We start from the raw sequence: 17,581 nt of genomic DNA, 5'->3' as shown, positions 1-17,581 counted from the left end.
CCAGTATTACAATATTTTCCCCCGTGTTGAGTGTATTTCCTCAGCTTGTTATCTAGTTGAGGGATTTATCAGCTTTAAAATACTAGTATGAGTCAACAATGATCCCTGACATCGCCAGAGTACATGTGGTGACGTGAGCAACGATGTCAATAGTATATTTGTGATGGTGTGTTGTGGTGAGACCTATATCTGTCAAGACGCCATGATGTATCGCCTACTGGAAAGCAAAATGCAGAGCTGTGTATTTAAAAACAAATGGCTGATTATATAAACATCGGGTAATAATCATTTTGAATTTATTGATAAATTTATAGACATACATGTTTACACCCACCAAAGGAAGAAGGTTACATTAAGGTTGATATAGAAGATAAAATAAGATGTTATATTTTCGTCGATTGGAAAAGTCAGTAATGTGGATGGTTACCTAAAGTTAATTGTATTCTGATGTATATTTCCTGACTTACAATTTTGTCGATGTAAAAATAAATATCTCAATATTACTACAGTGGTTCTATGTAATAACTGTTATAATGAAACAGAACCAATGTAGTAAGAATATAGGTTCCCCTTCACATCATCTTCAATATATCACAGCATCTTCACTAAATTACATCTTCAGGATATCCACTTCATCTTCACTAAATTACATCTTCAGAATATCCACTTCATCTTCACTAAATTACATCTTCAGGATATCCACTTCATCTTCACTAAATTACGTTATCTTCAGTACATCACGTCATCTTCAGTACATCACGTCATCTTCAGTACATCACGTCATCTTCAGTACATCACGTCATCATGTCTAGGGGTCGCCGTCACTGGTATCTTGAAGTATTTCTGGAACTTATTATTATTATTATCAATATGTTTGTGCTTTTTTTTTTGCACCACCATTTTAACATATAACTAAAATTTAAAAGGATTATGTAATAGAAGGTAGAGCCTGAAATTTGGTATACTTATGCTTAAGTTAACTTTACTTCGTTCAAACACAAACACAGACAACATGAGGGATATTAGGCAGTGTTGAGTTATATTGAATTCATCAATCAGACCAACCCCGTCATTGTGTGTATTTTTAAGTTAAAGAATTTGTTTTTTTAATATATAGTTTTATCAATAGTCTACCTGTTCAATTGGTCATTAATGCTGTGATACTCACCTTGATGCTGCACAAGGGTAGTGTTATCAAGGGTGTTCTTATAAGCCTGTAAATATGTTATTTGTTTATCCCTAAAGCATCTTTCTTCCTTCAGATCAGAAACTTGTGTATTCCGTCTGGCCAGTTCAGAGTACATACACTCTTCCGTTGTCCTCTTCCTCTGCCTCATCCTCTTGGCATAAACAGCACGTTGTCTCCGTTCTTCCAAACAGGGGTCCGCTTGTGGCGGCATCTGATGCCATTTGATCTTCTTCCCAGGAACCGACGAGGTGTCTGAAGGGCCTGTTGATGAGTGGCTGGCGTCGCTCAAGGATGGGACCATGGACGAACCACCAGTTGCTGACGCCTGTGTAACTGCTGTGTTCCAGATGACGGTCCCGAAGAGGTCTTGTCCAGATGGGACACCTGCGTCAGTCGATCCAAATGTCCTGTAGTCATGACCCTCGAATTCATATGCGTGTCTTGAAACAGAATGTGTACCACCGTAGGGCGGGAGGTACGATGGTCCTGCACCATTCTCTGTACCACCGTAGGGCGGGAGGTACGATGGTCCTGCACCATTCTCTGTACCACCGTAGGGCGGGAGGTACGATGGTCCTGCACCATTCTCTGTACCACCGTAGGGCGGGAGGTACGATGGTCCTGCACCATTCTCTGTACCACCGTAGGGCGGGAGGTACGATGGTCCTGCATCATTCTCTGTACCACTGTCGGAGGAGTGGAACAAGGGTTGCACAGCAGGATCTAGACTACTATGACAGGGTGGTGAGGTAAGGAGATGATCACTTGTGGCCGGCGGGAGACAAGAGACACTCTGGGGGTCGGGGAGGTCTTGGGGATCAGTCGGTTGTCCAGAGTATGGAAACATGTTGTGGCGGTGTTAGTACTACACTAGTCACTGGGCGGCAGTTGGTACAGTTATGTGATAACTTGTGTAACGAAAGCACTTAAGATTTATCCCTTATATACCATCACGTGCTGGTCATTAGTCGGGATATCCTGAAGCTCATTAGAACGTTCCAATTCCTTAGTTGTTTAACTTATAAAAACATTTCCTATAAAAAAAAACCCTCGGGGATGGATGGCACACTCATATACTTCGAGGTACTGGCACCACGAGGAAATTTTATGTAATTTTCATGGAAGAACCGTACAAAAATTACTATAATTATAATTAATAATTACCGATGACACGAACTAGAATTTTTGTGCTGGAATTTTCGTTCAGCTTAAGATTTCGTTAATGAACCGAATGAAGGTATTTTGGGTGTTTAATTATTTGAGATGTTTAACACGACGAGGGAGTATTTTACTACTCTAGGAACACATGCTAGGACAATCTCCTTTTGTCTTTGTTCACAAATTTTGTTTTGTCTGCCTCTCCCTCCCTCTCTCTCTCTGTCTCTCCTGCCATCCGATAATAATTTCTTGATGAGTTATATAACAAGTTCGTCTCATCTGTGTGTCACTCATAGACAGTTTATTATATATATATATATATATATGAGTTTCTTTTGATTTTTAATGTTGTTAGCTCCTGTGCTGATGTGCGTTTGTGGGGGGGGGGGGATGATTTTCTCCACAGGGAGGTGTAGTGCATCTAGTGTGACAGCATTATGTTAGTGTTAAAATGCTTGCATTACTTGCTTCCTCTTACTTTCAATTACTGCTACTGACTAGCCCTCGTGGTGTACAGGGAGACAGCTTTGCATAATATATCAAGATTCCTACTGTGCCTCCTCGTGGCAATACACGGTAACTGGGTGCCTTGCGGCCCGATGTTAAATCAGCAGGGAATCTCGGAGCAGCAGCATGTGGACACGCCCTGGCGCCTACCGACCACAGCCCCGCTGCCTTGCGCATTAGCCTTTATAGGTATAAGGCTGCGGGAGTAAACCCCAAACGAAAAATCTGCGGTGGAGCCCCGCATCAGGCAGACATGCTTTCAGAGCTCCAACAAGAACCCAATGGTAGAATAGGTGGAAGAGGTGACCATGGGAACCCAACGACTGCATCAGCAGATGAAGGCAATGCAAGATGGACAGGCTACTAAGGCGAAACCCAACAAATTGGTCTATCGACAGTCCATTGCAACTCTCCCTCTCCCCAGTTGTTGCAGCTGCCTGCACCACTGGATCAGCAAAGGGAGAGCCAAGATGTGTGGTTGCCGCCTGCACTCCTGCCTCACCACATAAATCAACTCACCACAGCCATCATCCAGCTCATCATACTGTACTCACCATCGTCATCTGAAGCCCTAAACCAACGTTGACAGACGAGTAGCGACGAGGATAGGCAGAGATGACTGCCGGGAGTCTCAAGTCATAACTCGGCACATGGGCCGTATAGACAAGATGATGCAATCCGGTTCTGTCTGTGCGACTCAGCAGCCCTTCTCAGGACCCACTCTACACACCCCACAAGGCGAGGGGGTTAGAAAAGGTGACCCTAAACATAGCCTGCCTAAAAAAAAGGAAAAAAACTGACTTGGCAACCGCACCCAGTAAGCGTCATCCTAATGCTTTCGAAAACATAATCACAGATCAAATAAAAAACAAAATATCCAACCTCTTATGGTTACTGCAGGGAATGTCGGAACCCTTCTCCACTCATCCGATGGTAAATCCCTAATTAAACACGAATAAGTCATTCTTCAGCGCTGGAAAGAGCACTACCATTCGCTGCTCAACCGAAACACCGATGTGGATGTCCTGACTACCCAGCAGGTTCCTCAGCACCCGAAACTAAACCACCTCAGCTATCCTCAATCCCTGGATGAGGTAATTACTGCCATCAAGCAGATGAAAAATAACAAAGCCTCAGGGCCTGATGGAGTCCCAGCCGAAGTGTGTGAGGCAGGAGGACCTCTGCTTACCAGCCGTCACCACTCTCTCCTGTAGAATATATGAAAGGAGAAAATCCCCCAAGCTCTTAAAGACGCCTCCGTCGTCAATATTTATAAGAACAAGGGAGACCGATCAGACTGTGGCTGCTACTACGTGATCTTGCTGCTATCCGTATCTGGCAAGATTATCGCCCGAGTCCTCCTAAAACTTCCTCCCAGAATCTCAAAGTGACTTTAGACCATCACGTGGCACCACTGACATGAATTTTGCTTCTGCACGAAAGGTGCAGAGAACAGCACTATGACCTGTACATGGCCTTCCTTGACCTAACCAAAGCCTTCGGCTAGGTCAGCAGGGAAGCCCTTTGGCGGACCCTCTGCCGTTTTGGTTGCCCATCAAAATTCATTGCCATTGTAAGGCAACTCTACGATGGCATGAACTGCAGTGTCCTGTACAATGGCACACAGTCTGAGTTCTTCACCATCCAAACGGGAGTAAAACAAGGGTGTGTACTGGCACCAACTCTCTTTTCCATTTTCTTAACTGCCTTCCTTACTTGTGCCAGTGCCAATTTAGCCTGCGGGGTGGACATCCAGTACCGGATGAAGAGGCTTTTCAACATAAGACGACTCCAGGCAGTAACAAAGGAGTTGGCCACTTCCATCACTGAACTTCAGTCTGCAGACGACCTCATCCTTGTCGCTCACACTGAACGCGACCTACAGGAGATTCTGAACACTTACATAGATGCGTATGCACACTTCGGCCTTGAGGTGAATGTATGTAAGACTCTGATTCTCTTTCAGCCTGCCCCTGGTTCAGCCACACCTTCACCATCCATCCAGCTAAACGGTACTACCCTCTCTAATGTTACCTACTTTCAGTATCTCGGCTCCCACCCGTCCACCACCGCGGATATCGATGAAGAGATTCAACATAGGATCAGCTGTAGGAAGCTGAAATTATCTACAAAGTTGCACATATATTGTGCAGTGGTTCTGCCCACCCTGCTATATGGCAGTGAGACATGGGTCACATCCAGGAGGCAGTTTCAAGGCACTTAAAAATTTTCACCAACGGAGGATGGAGATTCTCCGAGTTCGCTGGGAAGACAAGAGAACAAATACCGGTATTCTTGCTGACACCAACTGTAGAAGCTTTATCACTCATGTTGGTATTCTTCCTTATTAGAAACATCTATGTGTGTATTGTTTATACTGAGTGTAAATTCCAACACCTATTTATGTCAAGTGAAATTACATCTAGGAATCTTTTCCACCAATCAGCTCCATCGTTACAATACTACTACGGGTTCATTCATAAGTTTACTCTAGTATCGCGACCCTGCCACATAGCCACAGACGTCAACAAGAGGATAAAGGAACTCTCTGAGGCAACCGTACATGTATGTATTGGCTCCTGTGGTATTAGCTAAGTGTAGAACTATGACACATAATATATATTGTGTCCTAATAAAGTGGGAACAAGTTAACTTCCATTGACCTCTATAATAATAATTAACCTGAGTTCTCCCAAACCCCAATGGACGAAGTTATATATAATACTTTATTAACGAAGACAGAGGTAGAGTGAGATTATTGAAGACAAAATATTCCGATGGCTATAATGTTGAATGTTAAACTTAATATAATTTCATATCTAGTAAGCAATAGGCAGAAGTTACATCACACAAAGAGAGAGAGAGAGAGAGAAGGAGAGAAAGAGAGGAGGGGGAGAAATCAATGGGAAGAGAGAACTAAAGAGATAAAATGGCAGAGATGAACAGAAACCCTTGTGGATTCAGCATCTGTTTTCTTTATTCTAATTAGGAAGTTAAATAATAGATTCCAATTGTACAAAAATATATATTTATTTAAGCAATTTTTCAATGACATAATAATACTTGGTATATTAACACACACACACACACACACACACACACACACACACACACACACACACACACACACACACACACTGGTTATTCTTTGTTATTTTTCTTCCTTTAACAAACAGCAAACAATCAATCGTCACTCCTTTAATTCTGGAACAATTAATTTGTAGCTTTGTGTTCTTAGATCCTTGTTCCAATACTCCCTGATGATTTAGTCATTACTTCTCTTCTAAGTTGCTCTTTGTTCATAATTTTATAACTCAAGAGCATAAAGTTGGCACAATTTTAGTTCATATGAGACAATGGAAAGGTATAGAGTGTACGTATGTTAATTATATTACATATTTAAATCAGGTTTCACTGTAGTAATCTCATAGTTCAGCAAAATTATTAACTTAACAGAAATTTCATGCACGTATTTGTTTTTTTCATTTCTCTGCGGAGTTGTGTTCAATTGAATTACAGTAGTTCAGTTGGCCTTGTCGACAATCTGCCATCTTCATGTTCCACCACCAAGAGTTTAAACGTGTTTGTAGACCGATTATCACACTCCTGGGTTGTTAGGTTAGGTTAGGTTAGTAGTGAATAGGCAACTTCGACGGGTTTTATCTCCGAAATCACCAGACAAATTTCAGACGATGATGACAGCGTCGAGACAACCCGCTGTCATGCTACTTCGTCAAGACTCGTGGTTCCTGGCGGCCGTGGAAGTCCTCATCACTCAGTCTTTCCCGTCAATCGAACAAACCTGATAGGCACAAGGAGTAGTTTTCACAGTTTTTATTTCTTTTAAATTTAATGTTGGACTGCCATAAAAAAATCATTATTATGAAAGTAATCTAAATTGGGCTCGAATCATCATGAATACATTCAATGATGAACAATTTTTATCAAGAGAAGTCTATATTTTTTTCCCTGCAGCTAAAAAAATTATCACAGAAAAATAAACATATGTGTCTCAATCAAAACAATAGATATGTGCTTAATACGTTACCATTTAATTTTGAAGAGGAGACTTTAGCACAGGAAGAGGTTCATACTAGTGGGCTCCCTCTGTAACATATCAACCTGGGCCTCTAGTTGTGTCACCAGATGCTCCCGTTTATACTTCTCTACCGTGAGTGTACTTATCTCATTGTCCAAGTTGTTGAGGATCTTTTGGAGGTTATCTTCTTGTTGACTGACCCTCCTTCGGTTATTGAAGGCCTTTATCGCCCGTATCCTCTTCTTCTCCAGCTTGGGGTCACTCTGGGGAGGCCATTCATATACCTTCAGCTTCCGATCAGTGGGAGTCCTTGTGTTCCTGCCAATTGGTGAGTGATCAGCGTCACTTGGCCAGGGAAACATGGGTTGGTCTGGACCTATAGTAGGCCAGCTTTCTGCATCAGTTGCCTGCGCTGGATAAATGCTTGTGTAGTCACATATAGACAAGTCGGTGAGGAGTGAACCCGCCGTACCTTCTTGGCATGTAGTGAAGGGTTGAGATACACACTCACCGTACTGAATGCCAATTTGGTTTGTCTCATTAATATCGTGACTGTGTTGGTTTTGGGGCCAGGACACTGTTGCTGCAGAGGGAGGCTGAGGCTCGCTGGGGTATAGCTGTAACGCTTCTTGATTTTGATATTGGTCATAATATTTGTAACTTTGATCATGGAGGTTCTTGTGTGAAGAATTCAATAGATCTGACCCTTCTGAGTCAGCAAATCTACCTAAGGCAAACATTTACACCGAGTTCTATGATTAGCGAGCGAAGGTCCTGTCACACGCCGGTACTAGATGAGTGAAGCGAAGGCTCCACTGTCGACTGTTTTTATACCATTTACAGGCAGACGTGTAAGGGGATTTTTTGAGGGGAAGATTAACTAAAAAAAAAAATTCCCGTCTCACTTATAGTATACCTAACAAACTGAAAACGGATGTGGTGTAAGCATTCCCTGGGCAGCGCGCTGGTACGGGTAATTTCCCAATGTTTTGGTCCTCACAGCGACACTCTTCTCGCATCCTGGTTGAACCTCAGGCTGTTTAGGTGACGTGCTCATCCTGTCAACCTTTCCCCTTTCTCTTTTCCTCCCCCTGGCCCTCCCTAGCTCACCAATGGGAGCATACATTACATTCAGTCTATTCCTTTTTTCTTTCATCGGAATCGCTTCGAAATGCCATGTGATTTTTAGTTATTTAGCTTTTTTTTTCATAGATTTTTAGAAAGTCTTTATTGGTTTTAAGGTGAAATGGCCGAAGATTAAGAACCTTAAAACTGAATTATAATATCGATTCTCGTACAATAATTACAGCTTGTATGCAACGATCACCTTCAGTAGCACGCTGGTTAATGGTAGAGAAAAGTCTTTACTGTGTACAAAGTTACTAATGCTAAGAACGTATAACACTGATTTTCTCGTCTTGAATCTAAAGTCCAACAACAGTCCTCACGAAACTACATTATAATTTCGTTTTAAAGGCGACTGATGGTTCCAGTTTAAAAATATTGGTCAGTAACACGATACAATTTTTATTTCAGTTGGGTTAAAGGAAACACTGTACTGGGAATTTGGTTTCCACACTATATCTCCAATGTCTGTGCACCAACTTTAAGATGCAGTAACAGTTTTGTTCATAACTAGAGAAAGTAGTCGGGGGTGAGGTATGAAGCAGTTTTTTTATTCAGAACCTCATGGTTATCTCAACTCGGCTCATTTAAAACAAACCTTTGATTGATTTTTTTTACCATTACCTATGAACATTACATTTATTACTTCTGGGTTGCCACTGCTACCGACGGGTTTACACTGAAGGTATCTGACAACGACAAGTTTAAATCAGTTGGTAAATTTTATATTTTTCAGTATTTTTATGTCTAGAAAATATGACCCAGAGTTTGGATAGATAATATAAAATAAAACACTGACGGAGTGTTAGTGTTGAAGGGGTCGAGCTTCTTGTGGGTCGAGCTTCTTGTGGGTCGAGCTTCTTGTGGGTCGAGCTTCTTGTGGGTCGAGCTTCTTGTGGGTCGAGCTTCTTGTGGGTCGAGCTTCTTGTGGGTCGAGCTTCTTGTGGGTCAGCTTCTTGTGGGTCAGAGCTTCTTGTAGGTCGAAGAGCTTCTTGTGGGTCAGAGCTTCTTGTCGAGCTTCTTGTGGGTCGAGCTTCTTGTGAGGCTTCTTGTGGGTCCTTCTTGTTTCTTGTGGGTCGAGCTTCTTGTGGGTCGAGCTTCTTGTGGGTCGAGCTTCTTGTGTCGAGCTTCTTGTGGGTCGAGCTTCTTGTCGAGCTTGTGGGTCGGCTTCTTGTGGAGTCGAGCTTCTTGTGGGTCGAGCTTCTTGTGGGTCCGAGCTTCTTGTGGGTCGAGCTTCTTGTGGGTCGAGCTTCTTGTGGGTCGAGCTTCTTGTGGGTCGAGCTTCTTGTGGGTCGAGCTTCTTGTGGGTCGAGCTTCTTGTGGGTCGAGCTTCTTGTGGGTCGAGCTTCTTGTGGGTCGAGCTTCTTGTGGGTCGAGCTTCTTGTGTTGTTGTAATGAGAATTATAAGTTTAGATGAATTAACTTTGAGCATGTAGAGAGGCTTCATTATCTCTCTCTTGCTAGACACAACGGGTCCTTCCGGTGTCTGTGCTCAGGTTTAAGTAAAATCGCCGTGGCTTAAGTTCAGAATAGTGCTACATACAGGACAGTGGTTCTTAACCTGTTTTAGATCATTAGCACCTTGGCGGTAACTAAACTGCCTCGTGGTATAGGGGGGAAAGGTCATCTGGAACAAACAACTTTTGCCTTCCAGTATATACAGTACAGTTGTGGCGAAGATTAATCCCATACGTAGTATTCTGCCACCCACTTCTTCGGCAGCGCTTCATGTTGCTTATTGATCAACGTCACCAACGCTTTACCAATCATCGCTCATCCAAAGGTGATAAATAAACAACTCATTGATTCACTGTAAAGAAAACGGAAAAGATAACAACACAGCAGTGACTCAAGTGTTCTGCATTTTTAACATCATCGTCAACCACTGTAAGAATAGGGAATAATTACTTTTATATCAACTTATAAAATTTATTAATATTTACTAACATTCGGCGACCACCATGCCGGGAGCCAGACCTGCCCTGTAGCAGCTGGGAACCCCTGTTGGTCTGATGTTATCCTTGCTGTATCACCACACCGTCCCCCGCGTAAACAGTTCGGGTTTAACAGATACGACGTTAGTTTGTGTGGGGTACTGTGTTACTAATGCCCACCAGGGAACGAGGTAATAAACACTACCATGAGACAACACTAGTACTAGGCTGTGATACTTATGGCGGCTGGACTAGCGAATGAGAAGACGCCCTTGATAATAATAAAAATTTCACTACAAGTAAAATGATTCTTAACTATCCTTGAGGCAGGAGAAGGACAACTCGGCCCCAGGTATCCAATAACAACACCGAGAAAGGAAGAAGTGCCCATCAAATAATTGTGTAAGGTTACTGTTGTAGCAACGGGGAAATTTCGATAAATTATAACATTTCAGCAAGATTATGATAACATGTTTCTATTGCTGCTACATGATTTTTTACAACCTTTTCATAACCTTACAATGTTCACAGGACGTTTACAACTTCCCTACAACCTTGCATGAGGTAACGGAACTTACATATTTAAAAGCTGATAATGATATATTGGAAGACATAACAGTAACTAATTAAGGAGCAGAAGTAACATATATTCAATAAGACTCCGATGTTCCTCAAATGTTTATTTGACAGCAAACAGCGGGGTATCTCTCACCAGCGTGCAAGTCCTGCCTGGCCCGTACACAAGTGACCCAACCAAACATCACAGGAAATGTACTAAGTGGCACTGACGTATTTAAAGGGAATCAACACAAAAAAAACTTTATCGTGTTCTGGAGACTTTTATGAAGCTGAGTATGATGTGCCACACTCGACCATACTAGAGACACTTCCTGATGCTTCACCACCCATAGTTCAGTCTCCTATCTGCAGAAGGATGGTAGTCTAGCTCTGGTACCGACGTGGGGAGTGAAGACAGGGCCCCGGCGGTGACGTCCTGGGCATCGGCTGAAGTGACGTCACCACATCGACGCCGGTGCAGCAACAGTGTTAGTAAACTTTGTGTCTCTGATATACTTTATCCTCTTCGCCACTGTCTGGCCTCACACGCCCGTATTATTAAACAGCATCTTCCCTTGAAGAGGGTCGTCGTGTTTCAACCCGAGTTTTAAACTAAATGAGTCCTGAGGGACACCGCAGTACAGTACTTACCGGGGTGGTGTGACGGTAAAATGAACTAATTCCAATATGGATGATGTAATTTCGGTAACATTTAGATACGTGAAAAATATGACTTTAGTAATGTGTGTGTTCATTTATATGTTACATACCTCGTGTATTCAACAGTAATATAGAAAACATAGCTTTTGGTTACATAATTATAAAACATATATCATTACCCGATACTTTTATTGATAATTTACAATAGGAACTGGTTTACTACTTTATGCAGAACATGAGTGACGGCTGACCACATAATCTCAACTGAACTGAACGACAGTGATTCCTTCAGCACATAAATATGAATGATTCAATTTAGGGGTAGTGGCTGGTTCATGGAATATTAGCGATAATTGAAAACTGGAGTACAAAATATTCATAACTGATCTAATACTTGATCCTAACATAATTACAGAACATCACTAACAGAATCAGTTCATGGGTACAGTAGTAAATCAAAGCTGGATTCATCGATGATGAATTTGTCATAACGCACAGTGAATAATTCTTGTTTACACTTCAACTGGGTATATTGAATACCTAATTATATCTAGTTTCACATAGACAATCTAATGACAGTCTCTAGAATTCTAGGTAGTTGTGTCTTTGACCTGATGAAGATCTGATGCCAGTTATCAGGTCTCATTAAGATATACAGAAAGGCCAGCAAACTGTCATGATAGAACTATCTAAAGATCCAAGTGTCGGTAATCAGAGAGCCATACTAGAATTACCCAAAATTTATACGTGAGAGTCATCAGGTGTTGATGTGTGGAGGTATATGCGTCAGTTGAGACTTAAGTAAGATAATCTTTTGGTCGAGCGCTCTTATATCTTCTCTCAGTTGTTGTTTTTCATTATTCTTATGGACGATACTTGTGTAAACTTTAGCCATGTTCTGGGATTTGTTTTCTCTGTTGTTTTTGGCTCGTTGTGAACGGAGTCTCTTCATCTCCAACTGAGGGTCGTCCTGGGGCGTCCACTGGTACATCTTCATACTGCGTCCAGTAGGCAGCTTCAACAGGTGCGGCAAGATGACCACCTGTCCACTCTTGCTAAACCAGTCTCTTTTTCCCTCAGCTGTAGTCGTTAGACATACACCACTGGGTGTGGGGGCATGGGAGGAATGAAAAGACGTCATCAAACTCCCACTGCTGGACGTCGATGTGTGGGGGACGTCAATCGTTGTCATCAAACTCACACTACTGGACGTCGATGTGTAGGGGACGTCAAATGTGTTCATCAAACTCCCATCATTGGACGTCGGAGTGTGGGGGACGTCAAATGTGGTCATCAAACTCCCGCCACTGGTCGTGGGAGTGTGGGGAACATCAGCCGTGGTCGTCAAACTGTTAACATTGGTCATGGTTGTATATAGGCCGTCACTCATCGTGTCCTCACAATACTTCTGGTCTTCTCTGATGGTTCTTGGTATCCCCGTGTTCATGTCGTCGAAAATTACAAATTCGTCATTATTTTTACAATGGAAAATTCCAGCAGGAGATGAAGGTGTTGGTAGTAGTAGAGAACTGTGCGTCCCATAGTTCTCTGATCTTGTTCCATTATCAAACAGATCTAGATCAAGTTCATTAAGAATATCGTTGTCATTATATGACATAGTTGACCGATCTGTAAACATTGATGAGTTCCCTCCACCTGAAGTCATGGTCGTCACTCTGTGATGAATTGAGCAAAAAATCTGGAGTGATCACACTGTAGTCGGGAAGCTAACTGACCAACTTCTTCATTCATGGTCTATTATATATTCCCTTGCTCGAATCAGCCATCACAACACTCAGTGGGGAATTCGTTTTTTCTACTATGAAATATATAAATAATAATGTTCCCGAGGCAGTGTGCGGGGGAATTGATTTTTCCCGACTACTGTACTAGCGCGCAACTTGACGTGCTGGGCCCCAGTGTATGACCTGACTTTGGCGTTCCTAGGGGGAGTTTTACTCCACACCCCAAATAAATTTATACTCACTGCTAGATCCAAACAATAGTAGAGGCATTAAAATTGTCCCAGGTACCGTTACCTCTCCTCTGTTATATACATACATGATAACAATATACAAGATGACGCTCGTGCTATAACGTAGGGGAAGTGGTGCGTCACACCCACTGGCCGCCACTCCTTAATGCTCCCATCACAGATTCTTCCAGTAATAGTATCAGAGTGGCATTAACATACCTGAGGATGTACAGTCAGCCAAACATTCGTCGACCCCCACCCTGGCACTCGCAATTTTATCTGGCAATACTTGGTAAAGGAAGGCTGTATGTACTGGGGATTGTGATTGGTGGATCTGTTTTCGGCTGCATCACTATCGGGGTAAAAATTAAATAATCCAAAGGTAGAATTTTTATAATAATAAGCTTTTCATCATTATTTAAGATCGTGATAATTTTCCAAATGTTCGAATATTTGCTTAAATAATTATGAAAATTGTTTAATGAAGTGGCAACTCAACTTCACCAAGGGCTGCCACAAGATACTTACTTAGTCACAAAACCAACAACAGCAGAAACAAAAAGAGAAAACAGCGACAAAGGCTACAACAAAAACAACAACAAAAACAACAGCACAAAAAAATAAAAATAAATAAATTAATAACACTATATAAGACTCAAACATTGTTAGTACCAACAACAACAGTAACAGCTGTAGCACCTTTAACAATAACACCACACCACCACCACCACCAATAACACGGCCAACACCAATAACACCACCACCACCAATAACACCGCCACCACCAATAACACCACCACCACCACCACCACCAATAACACCACCACCACCAATAACACCACCCAGCAATAACACCACCAGCGCAATAACACCACCACCAGCAATAACACCACCAGCAATAACACCTGCACCAACAATAACACCTGCAAGCAACACCTGCCACCAACAATAACACCACCTGCAATAACACCTACCAACAATAACACCACCACCAACAAGCCAACACCACCATCAACAATAACACCACCACCAACAATAACACCACCACCGCCACCACCACCAATAACACCACCACCAACAATAACACCACCAACAATAACACCACCACCAACAATGACGCACCACCAACAATAAACACCACCAGCAATAACACACCACCTGTCGTCGGCACCACCAACAATAACGCCACCACCAACAATAACACCACCACCACCAATAACACCTGCCAACAATAACACCTGCACCAACAATAACGCTACCATTAACAATAACACCTGCCAACAATAACACCACCACCACCACCAACCAACACCTGCAACAATAACACCTGCACCAACAATAACACCACCACCAACAATAACACCGCACCAACAATAGCACACCACCAGCAATAGCACCACCAGCAATAACACCTGCCAATAACACACCTGCAACAATAACACCACCACCAATAACACCACCACCACCAATAACACCACCACCACCAATAACACCACCACCAACAATAACACCACCACCAACACCAATAACACCACCACCACCACCACCACCAATAACACCACCACCAACAATAACACCACCACCAACAATAACACCACCACCACCAATAACACCACCAGCACCACCAATAACACCACCACCAACAATAACACCACCACCAACAACACCACCACCACCACCACCACCAATAACACCACCACCAACAATAACACACCACCAACACCACCAACCAATAACACCACCACCACAACACCACCACCACCAATAACACCACCACCACCAATAACACCACCACCAACAATAACACCACCACCAACAATAACACCACCACCACCACCACCACCAATAACACCACCACCAACAATAACACCACCACCAACAATAACACCACCACCACCAATAACACCACCAGCACCACCACACCACCACAATAACACCACCACCAACAATAACACCACCACCACACCACCACCACCAACAATAACACCACCACCAACAATAACCACCACCACCACCACCAACAATAACACCACCACCACCAATAACACCACCACCAACAATAACACCACCACCACCACCAATAACACCACCACCAACAATAACACCACCACCAACAATAACACCACCACACCAATAACACCACCAACAATAACACCACCACCAACAATAACACCACCACCAACAGGCCACTCACCACATAACACCACCACCAATAACACCACCACCACCAATAACACCACCACCAACAATAACACCACCACCACCAATAACACCGCCACCACCAATAACACCACCACCACCACCACCACCAATAACACCACCACCACCAATAACACCACCGCCACCACCAATAACACCACAACCGGGCGGAAATTAAAAAAAAAATTTTGCTTCTTCAAAATTGTTTACCTAATTACTAATAGGTCAGGTTTATCTATGCTATATAGGCTTACCCTTTTCACTGTTACAAATTCTAGCCTAACCTAACCTAACCTAACCTAACCTAAACTAACCTACTCAAGGAAAATATAAGAACATAAGAATGAAGGAAACTGCAGCGGACCTATTGGCCCATTCTGGACAGTCCCGTTTACACCCAACATCTATTACTCATATATCCATCTAACCTATGTTTGAAGCTATCCAGCGTATTCGAATTAATGATGATATTTGGTACTTGTTCCACTCATCCACAACTCTATTTCCAAACCAATGTTTACCTATCTCGCGCCTAAATCTAAATTTGTCTTATTTAAAACCATTGCTACGAGTTCGTTCCTGGTTGGATAGTTTGAGTACCTTTGTTATATCACCTTTGTTTAGCCCTGACTTCCATCTATACACCTCGATCATAAAGCCCCTCACTCTACGTCTCTCGAGGGAGTGCAAATTATGGTGCTTTAACCTGTCTCTGTACTCAAGGTTCCTAATGCCCGGGATCAGTCTTGTCAGTCTATATCCATTCTGCAGTACGGCGACCAGAACTGACCCGCGTACTTCAAGTGAAGTCTCACAAGCACAAGATATAGTTTTAACATAACCTCGCTAGCCAACTTAATATTTCCGATAATCACTGTGCTGATTAGCCTTTAAGGTTAGGGTCGTAAGAGATGAGGCTTACTTTCTAGTTTCTAATGTTTGACCTTTATGTGATCGGATCATTCTGCGAGCTGATTGCATGTACAACACTATGTTGCTCATCGCTCTCAAGCTGGCATTCATCCTAATTTATCCGATCATTTCTTGATTTTTAAATATGTGAATAATCAGATAATATAGCAACCACGAAGCAGTAAGCTGGTATAGTTGGGTCAACGTCTAGTACAGGAGAACAAGCTGCTATCGGTGTTTGTCGTGTGATATCATCCAAGTGAACCCATGCATCTGCTACCTTGTGTCCGCGCCTTAAAAATCATTCCCAAGATTAATAGTTATACAAATTAATTAAATCTTTATAGTTATATTACGAGTAACACCTACGGTAATAAGCAACACTGCCTCACAGTATCATTGTTTATTTCAACATTACACAAACTATGGCCAACATCTGAACAATTACCTGAGAGTATTTATTTTATTATACTTAATTTCTGATTATTTTACATTTAATTGGTACACTAATCAATTAATTATAACCCCATCTACTGTGTTTATTATGACAAGAATCATCAGGCGTAATAGGCCTAATGCTTCCTTGTCAAAATCTGGACATCAGCAACAAACAGAACATCAACTTCAGTAAAACCACTAAAAATAACATCAATAACGGCAATACTTTAACCATCAGCAACAATACTAAAATATTAATGAGTGCCATATTAACAGTATCAGCTATGACAACAACAGAATTAAGTCACTGTCACACCAAACGTTGCGTGACCTTTTCGTGGCGTGACGTCCCGGGTTTGACACTCTGGGATTCAGCCACTGAGGGGAATTACATTAGTTTAATAACGTACCCCATTTATGTAGAGCTTCGTATATTACTAAATTTTTTGGCGTATATATTTACGAAGGAATATTTCTGAAAAATCCATCAAGACAGTCTCGTGAAAATATTTATAGATGAACCTACTCGAGGGATTAATATAGTCGACCTTGATTTTTCAAATAGAGAAAATTTGTTAAGTAATGTTGAAATGGAGAGCAAGTGAAGTAAGAAAGATTCTAAGATCTGACATAATGAAGAGAAACAGAGTAAATATACCACCAAAGTCCCAGATTTTTCAAGAGCGGAATATAAAGGACTAGGAAGAGACTTAGGAGTGGTGTGTCGGCCTCTGTTACGAATAGGTGAGCTGATCTCACCTGGAGCTCTGGGTGTGTAGTGAGAGGCGACTAGACTGGGTAACGAGACAATAGAAGAGAGACCTGGCTATAGCGGGTGATCTGATATAGCGATACATAATAGACGAAGATCATACCATTTTCAGAGG

At 42.3% G+C, this 17,581-nt stretch overlaps 1 protein-coding gene across 1 annotated transcript; it reads right to left on the bottom strand.

Annotated features, from left to right (window-relative positions):
* Positions 1 to 5,989: 5,989 nt before the first annotated feature.
* On the bottom strand, positions 5,990 to 7,670 carry LOC121854458. The gene is made up of 2 exons (XM_042349132.1): positions 6,903 to 7,670; positions 5,990 to 6,656 (listed from the first exon to the last, which is right to left on the bottom strand). The coding sequence occupies exon 1, from the start codon at positions 7,631 to 7,633 to the stop codon at positions 6,926 to 6,928; it is 708 nt and encodes a 235-aa protein (XP_042205066.1). The 5' UTR covers positions 7,634 to 7,670; the 3' UTR covers positions 5,990 to 6,656; positions 6,903 to 6,925.
* Positions 7,671 to 17,581: the final 9,911 nt, after the last annotated feature.

This window comes from Homarus americanus, unplaced genomic scaffold, assembly GCF_018991925.1.
Source record: "Homarus americanus isolate GMGI-L3 unplaced genomic scaffold, GMGI_Hamer_2.0 scaffold53225, whole genome shotgun sequence".
Taxonomy (NCBI): Eukaryota; Metazoa; Arthropoda; class Malacostraca; order Decapoda; family Nephropidae; genus Homarus; species Homarus americanus.
This window is presented reverse-complemented; position numbering and strand designations above follow the sequence as displayed.